Source organism: Paroedura picta, chromosome 7, assembly GCF_049243985.1.
Source record: "Paroedura picta isolate Pp20150507F chromosome 7, Ppicta_v3.0, whole genome shotgun sequence".
Taxonomy (NCBI): Eukaryota; Metazoa; Chordata; class Lepidosauria; order Squamata; family Gekkonidae; genus Paroedura; species Paroedura picta.
In genome coordinates, this window is record NC_135375.1 from 72039557 (window position 1) to 72049139 (window position 9583).

General features: G+C 50.1%; 1 protein-coding gene across 5 annotated transcripts; it reads right to left on the reverse strand.

The window, feature by feature from the left end:
• Positions 1–699: 699 nt before the first annotated feature.
• Positions 700–5448, reverse strand: LOC143841101 (uncharacterized). 5 transcript variants are annotated; one of them, XM_077344864.1, is made up of 5 exons: positions 4540–5448; positions 3456–3559; positions 2942–3218; positions 2390–2457; positions 700–1011 (listed from the first exon to the last, which is right to left on the reverse strand). In XM_077344864.1, the coding sequence occupies exons 1-2, from the start codon at positions 5329–5331 to the stop codon at positions 3497–3499; spliced, it is 855 nt and encodes a 284-aa protein (XP_077200979.1). In that variant the 5' UTR covers positions 5332–5448; the 3' UTR covers positions 700–1011; positions 2390–2457; positions 2942–3218; positions 3456–3496. The 5 variants fall into 5 exon arrangements, with proteins under 5 accessions (XP_077200979.1, XP_077200978.1, XP_077200974.1 ...); XM_077344863.1 differs by having other exon boundaries at positions 2942–3283; XM_077344859.1 differs by having other exon boundaries at positions 2942–3283; positions 4068–5448.
• Positions 5449–9583: the final 4135 nt, after the last annotated feature.

Here is a 9583-nt window from a genome sequence, read left to right on the forward strand (position 1 = left end):
ACATGTCTAGTTCACCTGATACCCAGAGCATTTTTTGAAGTTTACTGAAGAAATTATTTGAGCCTGTGGTAGTCAATATAAGAGTAAGAAAAAGTAATAAATACAAGTTTTAAAAGATCATTTGAAAAACGGGTCATTTGCAAGAAATCATTACAGATAAATGGAAACTCACATGGAACAAAAGAAACATTCTCCATATATAAGGGAATCTGGAAATCAGCAGCCAGTACGGCTGCTGGGAGATATCTTTACAAGCAGTGTCTCCTCTCCTTCCTTTTATCCTAAAATATGAACTGGCTTTAAATCACAAGAATATGGATATGTAGATAACTTTAGGAGAAACTGGACAACTGATTTATATGGGATACATTTTTATTGACCCTCTTTGTAAATAAATAAATTTAAATGCCACCTGTGGCAATTGGGAGGGGGGAAATGGTGTCTTCCCTTGCTGGGAAAATATTTCAAGAGTTCCTTGGAATATACACTGGTTACCTGCCACCAGGATCAGCATCTAGAACAAAGATGTCAAACTCATTTTTATGAGGCCAAGTCTGGCATAAACATCACTTGGCTAGGTAGTCCATGGGCACCATAAAATGCAATGCCTGGTATGGAAGATATAAACTTTATGAAGGACGCAGGCAAACCCAATTAACTGTTTTGTTTTTATTCAAAATACAAACATGCTTGAAACATCAACATTCTTATCATACTGACTTACTGTATCTCCCTGATGCCTCCCTCCCATTTCCACTGCCCATTGTACATTAGCACTGGGACAATGTACAGGGACATAATGCATAGTCTCTGTCATCTGGCAATAAAGGTAATCAGTTGCTTGCAGACTGGATAAGAGCTCTGGATGGGCTGATTCCGGCTCACAGGCCACGTTTCACACCGCTGATCTAGCCTCACCTGTTGAGAAGGTACCCATCTGTGCAATACTAGAAGAATAACCAAGTGATGGTAGAAACTCTGAAGAATATCTTACAACCAAACTGATAGCACCTGTGCAGTGGAGGACATGGGAAAGAGTTAAAGAAAAATACCCCAGATAAATCAACGGTACTAAGCAAAGCCCAAAAATTAAAAAGGTAGTTGGATATCAAAAGGGGAGTGGGAAAAGGGAAAAACACTCCTTATATTAGTAATGTCTCTAGCTTTCACAGGATCCATTCCACACACTCCTGAACTTGCACCTGTGATTTCCCCAGAAAACACTTTCTGGGGGCACCTTGGGGAGGAATGTAATCTGGACCTTGTAAATCCAATCCTTGCTAAACTTGGAGGGCAGGTAATCAGCTGGGGATACCTTGTAAGATCAGTGTCTCTAGCACCCTGGGTGGGGTGGGGTGATATTCTACCATGTTATGAACCTCCCAAACCAAATTGGTTGGTTTGGCACTAAAAGGTTAATGACAGTTCATGGCTTACGAACCAGGCACAGCACAAACCACAATGAACCATATTTTCCTTATTTGTGCCCATCCCTAACTAGACACTGAACTGTATGCAACTGGAGTAGGAACTGGACTGCATACTTTAGAGCGGTGGTCCCCAACCCCCGGTCCGGAGACCGGTACCGGTCCGTGGATCAGTCGGTACCGGGCCGCAGCTCCTCCTCGTCCTGTTCCCTGTCTGCTGCCTTGGTGGCTGCCCTGCCACTCTGCCACCGGTTTACCTTTGGTGCTCTCCAGCGGCTGCCATAACTGGGGCTCCCCCTCGGTGTGGCACTGCGCAGCTGCTGCTGGCAGCGCCCCCCAGTGGGCGGCAGGAAGTCAGGGGTACCGGCAAGAAAGCAAGTGGAGCAGGGGCTCAGGCGGCGGTGGTGACATCCCTCGGCAAAAGACTACCCCTCCCCCGGACCTCAGTAAAATTGTCAAGCATTGACCGGTCCCCAGTGATAAAAAGGTTGGGGACCACTGCTTTAGAGAACTACCCATGGAGATCATGTATATCCTGCGTTTCTCCTCAGTGAGAACCTAAAGTGGCTTACCTCATTCTCCTCTCTTCCATTTTATCCTGATAACAACCTTGTGAGGTAGGTCAGGCAAAGAGTATATGGTAGGCCCAAGGTCACTTAACAAGCTTCCAGTGGGGATTTAAGTCTCCCAGATCCTAGTCTGACATTGGACAAAGATTTTTCTTCTTTTCTCTCTCTCAGCATGTCATGGTAACCCATCCAGAACTACTCTTGAGAAAGTTACTTGTGAATCATCCTTAAGCTTTCAGAAATAGGCAGGTGGTTTCATTTAGCTTATACACACACTTTTCTAGAGCTATCTAACATTATAACCATCTTAAATTCTGAAACATGATAATCTATCCTCAACCTTAAAGTGCTGGACAAACAACATTTTCCCATTCTGTCTTCAAGGAATCTTACCTCCAGGACAACATGATTTCCCAACCACAGAAGGTCAATCTCAGGAAAGATTTATGGATTATCCTACACTGGATGTAAAAACAGAGGAAAAGATCTCAATTAATCTTCCATAGCTCCTGCATAGAGAAGCCTCATGTCTCTGGACCACTGCAGCACAAACAGACATGCAGAGCCTGGAGTGTTGACCTTTGGCAATCTGCTTCAGCCTTTTTCTAGCCAAATGTTTAATTTTTTTTACCAGTTCTGCTGCTTTGACTTCAGAGACACTGTGAAACCCAGATCTGGACATTGGAAATTAATAAAATTAGCAGATTCTGCTGTTTCAGTTGCCAAGAGACAACACTGTAAATCTCAGAAAACTTTGGAAATGGTACTTAAAACATATATACACAAAGGCAAAAAGGAATTTTAAGGCCACAAGGGGTTGTCTAAAGACATGTAGTTCTGGTTTTGGTCAGGTTTTGCATGGGAAACCGGAGACTTTAAGCTGGCTCAGGGAAAGTTCAGCTCTACCCGCCTCTGTATTGCTCTAAAAATATGGATTCTACTCACCCATTCTCCTTTAAATGACTGGGATGTCAGGTTTAAATGGTCATGTCTGCCTCCATCAGGACTAGCTATGGTTCTTCTGACCCATTCCCTGCAGTCTTCAATGAGATGTTGTTTCATGAAATATTTCAAGTTTCTTTAGCCTTGAATAATGCCCTGCTGGATTTTACTGAAGATTGATTCCACGTGGATGATTTTCTTCATTATAGTCACCTGACAAACTGTTTGTTTTGAGGTTTGTTTGTTTGTTTGCATTTCCAAATGACACAAGAAGGCTCTCCTTTTTCAAGAAAGAGAAATTATGTTTCTCAGCATGACGTTGTCAGGACAATATTTTTCTGATGTCTGAAAGGGAAGTTATACCTTTTGTTTAAATGGAAGGGACCACTCACCCATCACATTTCACAGTGGACTGCCTGCTTGAATTGGGGTATTCATGTGTCAGGGCAAAGTCATAGCACAGTTAGTAGAGTACAGCAATACAAAGCTGGAGGGGGGGGGGGTTTACACAAAGTACCTTGTTCAGAGCTGCAAATTCACTCCACCATGAGAATGGATCTACTCAAATTCATGGTTCAAAATTGCACTGCCTATGTCCCAGGTTGACAGGAGTGTTGCACCCTGCAGTTGATGTTAAAAGAAAATCACATCTAATAATGGTGGAAAACAGATTAACCCTGTGCTGTCTGGAATCTTTGTTGCAAGTATAAATCTGGCAATAACTGCACCAGCAACACAGCCACCAGGGAAAAACCCAAGGATAGAATAACCCCAGAACTGTGCATTCCTCAAAGAAGTAATGCTACGCGTTCAAGAGTATTTAAACAGATTTATTTCTAAAATGGAATGTATGTGTGACATCCCTTCATAAACTAATTAATATAAATATAAATTAAGTTTCCTGCACATGAATTCAAAATATTAGGCAAAACAACACCATACTGGTTTATTAGAGCTCTTGAGACAAGACCATCTTAACACCTGGTTACAACAAACTGCCAAGCAAACAGAAGCCACAGGTACCACTTAGCTGGACAATCTAGTCTAGTAAGGCTAATAAATCCGTTTCCCGAAAGAGAATGGAGCGCTTAACATTAAGTTCAGTGAGACGCTTTTTGATTGACCGGACCTGGCTTTGAATGCTTGTGTATCTGTCGCCCATAAAGTAAATCCGGTGACTTTCCCGAAACAGGTCATGACTCTCCCATTTTTTGCGCTGTCAGAACGCCTGACCAGAACCCTCGGCCCTTCATGGCGCACAAGCCTCAGCTACGAAGCCCCGCCGCTCGCCAGCCCGGTGACGCCGCTGTCCCCCAGCAGGTTCCCTCCAGCTCCCGGAGGCCCAGGGCAGCCAAGTCGCCTCTCCAAGCGCGCCGAGCCCCAAGCGCTGCACCACTGAGGCAGGCGGGCAGGCGGGCGGGCGGGCGGCAGGAGTGGGCCCCGAGGAAGCTGCCGCGCCGGCGGTGGGCTCAGAGAGCGGCCGGCGCCCGGCCTGTCCCGGCAGAGAGGAGCGCAGGGGAGCAGTGGCCGGGGTCGCCCAGCAAGGCCCCCGGGCAGCGGCTCCACGGGCCGGCCCTCGGGGTCACGAGCAGCGCGCTCACTTGGGCGGCGGCCGGAGGAGGAGGAGGCGCCGCCGCCGCCGCCTCGGTGCCCCGCATGAGGCTCTCGATGCTGAACGAGCGCCTGGCGCCCTGCGAGGCTGCGCCCGCCGGCTTCGGGCCCTCCCGCCAGGAGCGCAGCGCCCCCTGGTCTTCCGGAGGCGGCGGCGGGGGCGGAGCGGCGGGGCGGAGCTGGGGGCACGAGGCCGGCGGCTGCGGCGGCGGCGGGAAGAGCAGGAGGCCGGGGGCGGCGGGCCACGGGGGCATGGGGGGCCGCCTGAAGCGCTTCCTGCGGCGGAGGAAGCTGCCGTTGTGGAACATGCCCTGCGCGGCCGGGTGGAGGCTCCAGAGGCTGCCCTTGCCGGGGCTGCCGGGCTCGCGGGCCACCTTGACGAAGCAGTCGTTGAGCGACAGGTTGTGGCGGATGGAGTTCTGCCAGGCGGGGAAGCGCTGGCCGTAGTAGGGGAAGCGGCCGCGGATGAAGGCGCAGATCCCGCTGAGCGGCAGCTTCTGCTGGGGGCTCTGCAGGATGGCCATGGTGATCAGGGCGATGTACGAGTAGGGCGGCTTGCACACACCCGACGGCGACGCGCCCCCGGCCGCTGCTTCTGCCTCGGCAGCCCTGCGCAGCCCCTGCCCAGCGGCGGCTTCCGGAGTCTGGCCAGCCCCGGCGGGCTTCTCCTGCCGTCCGCGCAGTCCCCGCTGGCCTCGGCCCAAGGCGCCGGCCGCTTCCTCCCCATCGGAGCCCCGCGCTCGCAGCTGCTCCAAAGGCGCCTCCGCACCGGGCAGCCTCATAGGGAGCGGGGCGCGGCTGGCCTGCCCGTGGCCTCTCTGGCTCCGCCCGGAGAGCAGCCCCGTCTTTATGGACCGCGGCGGCTCCGGTGGGGTCAGTCCCCCGTCCAGACCATTGGATGGAGCCTCGGCGGATGACCGGGTGAGGGGACGTGGCCAAGCCTCCCGTAGAAGGAAGGAGCCGTCCCCTTGGGATGGAGCCAGAGACCCCGAAGCGAGCGGATCGAGCGAGCTCTTGAAAAAACGGGCAGCAGGCAGCGGCTGGGACCGGCGCGTCGCTGAAACGGGTCCAGATCCCTGTGCAGACACAACAGGGAGGAATCCGGGTCCAGCCCCAGTGCCGGAAAGCGGGGGGCAGCTGTGCCTCTCCCTTTGCGCCAGCCAGTCTCGGGCTTGGCTGGAAGCCGCAGCTCTCCCTTACTAGCTCGGGGCCTCGTGGTATTTCAACGAGGGAAGGGGAGAGGGAGTGGCTTTGCCCGGGGGAGGGGGGGTTGTCCCTGGAAAGCTTTAACTACCGGGTACTTTAAATCCCTCACTTTTTCAGCACGGTTGGGGCGGGGCGGGGTCCTAATCCGAACGCGCACACGAACATCGCCCTTCACAAAACCAAAGGCAGCACTACGCTCGTGGCTGTGTTTGAGGAAACAACTGCTTAACATCACCCCAGCAAAGTATTTGTTGCTATTAGGGAGCGAGCGAAGCCGGCCATCCATCTGTCAAACCAAAGCTAGAGACAGTGGACCCGTGGAGCTAACTTTAAAAAACAACAACAAACTCCCTAAGTATCCCGAGGCGATAAAGAAGAAGAAAATCACGGAAAGTTGCCCTTCCCCAAGAATATCTATATGCTCCTTCAGTCGTTGGAATAAGGCGTGACCGGCCTTTTACAAGTACGACGAAATAATCAAGAAATGGACCATCTACAGTTGGCAGAAATGCGGGGCGCGCTGGAACAATCCGTGGCGAAGAAAGGTGGAGAAAGAATTCCTCGGGAAACAAACACACAACACACACACCCCTTTCCATTTCCCGTCCTTCCGTTAACAGTATGTTACCCGGGGGGTGGGGAGTGCATTATACAATAAGTGCCAAAGTCAGAATGCAGGGATCGGGGCCGCTTGGCTCCGTGCTTTGCGTACTCTACTTGGTGGTCCTGAATGGAGCAAAGAGAGCAGACAGGTCGCTCGTCCTTCGCCATGGGAAACGCAGCCCGGGAGCCTGATGCCCTAAGATGAGGACAGTCCTAGCTCTGCTTTAGACGGCTGCCAGTGCAGCCTTACGGTTCAACGCATTTCTCTCCCGGGCAGATCTGACTGTGCGTCGAGCTCTCCCCGCAGGGCGGTCTAGATTAGAAGCTCCTTCACGGGCTGGTGTTGCTGGACGCCTGCAATATCCCTTGTTTAGACTGCACACCTATAAGCCATGTTTCTTTTTAATGAAAGGCAGAAGTTCTCTTTTAGGAACAGCTCGTAATGAAGCATTCTGTCGTCAGGGGTGGGCAAACTGCGGCCCTCCAGATGACTATGGACTACAATTCCCATGAGCCCCTGCCAGCATTCGGACACCTGGAGGGCCACAGTTTGCCCACCCCTGCTCTAGAAATATGCTAATTCTTCGACTTCTTGAACTACGCATCATTGACATACAGTTTATATAAAAAGTATTAGTCTGGAGGATCCTTTTGCTGTAGCCCAAGGAATGTTTTCAAGGCAAATGCTCGAAGGACGATCCGAGCACGTCCAGTGTGCATGAGCGTGTAATCTATGCCATTTATATTTTTCCTCCGACTGCTTAATAACAATGCGATTCTCGGAGGACACGCACATTTTTTTCTTACCGACTTTCCCCCGAATATCTTTACTCTCCGTAATCGAAAGGCTGAGGAACAATGTTGCTATGTGGATTCAGGTGGGTCACTGTGTTGACCTGAAGCAGCAGAACAAAGTTTGAGTCCAGGGGCTCTTTTAAGACCAACGTGTGCAAGCAGATACCCGAGGAAGTGTGCTTGCAGACAAAAGCTTATACCTTCAATAAAACTTCATTGGTCTGGACGGTGTCGCTGGACTCAAATGCTATATGTGCTATTGGTAGTCGTACAGAATCTCCAGCGCTGCCGGCAGTTTCCAAGCCAAAACTACCGTCAAATCGCGATCCTTGCCTGGGACCTGTTTGCCTTTCAGATGCCTGCAGGTATCACAGGGAAGTCAACGTTTACGTTTGAGTTCAGCAAAGGGCAGCGGCCAAGAAGCCCCGCCACCACCTGGCGACGAGGCTCCACGTGGACGAGATCAGCAATGCGGCCCCCTAAGCCTCAGCGCGCCTCTTTCCCGCCATGAGCAGTGTTCGCCTTCCCCACAAAAACGCCTTCCGCCCGTCAGGAATTCAAGCTCCCAAAGCTGGAGCAGCCTTGTCCTTCAGCCTCCTTCGCACCAGTCGCCTTTGGAACGCTAACGCATGGGGAGAGCGTGGCTAGAGCTCTGCCAGGTCCGCGGTTATTTCCACACCGCCTGGAGCTGCCGAAGCACAGCTCCTCTCCTCTTCTCCTTCCCTCCGGCACTGCCTCACGTATAGATCGCAAGTTTTTCAGGAGCTGCAGTAAGGAGATTGCCGTCAGGTATTGTCTGAAGAGACTATGAAGCCGGTTTGAAAATGATGGCAAATTAGGTTTACAGTGATGGAGCTCCTAAACTGAGCTCCAAAAGTTGCAAATCAGATTATTTTTCCTCACTGGGCATTTTTGTACACTGATATATTTTACTTCAGTAATTTATGTGATATACATCAAAAGTGTAGTTTGATTGGGAATACAATTTAAATATCACAGAATCATAGAGTTGGAAGGGGCCATACAGGCCATCTAGTCCAACCCCCTGCTCAACGCAGGATCAGCCCAAAGCATCCTAAAGCTTTTTAAATAGAGCACTAAGATAATTTATTAGAACCATCACAAAATAGTGATATTTTGTATTCAGCAGAATTCTGAATACAGAGCCAGTTTGGTGTAGTGGTTAGGAGCGCAGACTTCTAATCTGGCATGCCAGGTTCGATTCTGCACTCCCCCACATGCAGCTACACAGAAGCCAGCACTGACCATTTTTGCTTTGAAAAAATGCCAAAGTCCTGTCTTCAGACAGTCCTTCTCTTCAGCACAAATAGGAACACCCAGGCCCCTTGCACGAAAAGTCTCACTGGGACACAAGCGGGATGACAAGCATGATGAAAACTTTCAATCAGTAAACGATAAATGAAATGTGAAGAGGCAACAAGGCAATCAGTGCAGAAAACACTCTAATCCTAATGTCATCTCCTCAGCTGACCCTTTGTACCACAGGTTTGATACCGCTACAAAAAAAGCCCTCCTTCAAGGGGATATACAAGTGCTTAACTTTGACTGGATCTTGCCCAGTTGTCGGACGGTTACTTGATGGACAGTGTTCTAGCTAACACTTAGGAGGAATGAGTCAAGCTTCCAGGAACTTCAAAGATACCACTTCATGCTCTGTTTCTCCTTGACAATATTTTCTAGCAACCCTCAGCTACTACAGCACAGAATAGAAAGGGCCCAGCCTTTTTGTATGCTGCAGCAAGAGAAGAGCTGAATAGAACAGCTTGAGGTGGACAGTTTTCTTCTATTTTGGTACTAAACAACAGAGATGGAGCTTAACAGGCTTCCAGTGGTGGCAGGCACCTCTCTTCCAACTAGGGATGCCATTCCCTGGGTGGGACCTAGGGATCCCTTGGGATTATAGATCATCTGCAGAGATCAGTTCCTCTGGAGAAAATGGCTGCTTTGGAAGATGGACTCGATAGCATTATACTCCACTGAGGTCCCTCCCTGCCCCAAATCCCACACACCCTGGGTCCACCCACAGTCTCCAATTCCTTCCCAACCCAGAGCTGGCCACCGTACCTCCAATGGATGGGAAACTCTGGGAGGCATATAGCATATGGGCTGCAGGAGAAAGGAACAACCCCTGCCTGGAAAGAGTGAGCAAAACCATTATTTCCATTAAAACTATTAATGATCTTGAGGCTGATAACTTCCTCACTCCAAATGGCTTGTCATGCATCTAGCGCATGGCAAAATGCTCTGGACACCAGATGTGTTAACTATTTCCGAATTTGGAAAGACACTTAAGTTTAAACCACTTGCTTTAAAACTCTTTTCTCTTCCCAGTTGGGACCCAAGTGGTTTACAATTTAATTTCTACCCCTCTATTTAATCCTAATCCCTATAGGAAAGGTTAGGCCCAAG

Coding starts and splice junctions, on each gene's coding strand:
- LOC143841101 (XM_077344861.1), bottom strand. CDS start 5,331: ATGAGGCTGCCCGGTGCGGAGGCGCCTTTGGAGCAGCTGCGAGCGCGG.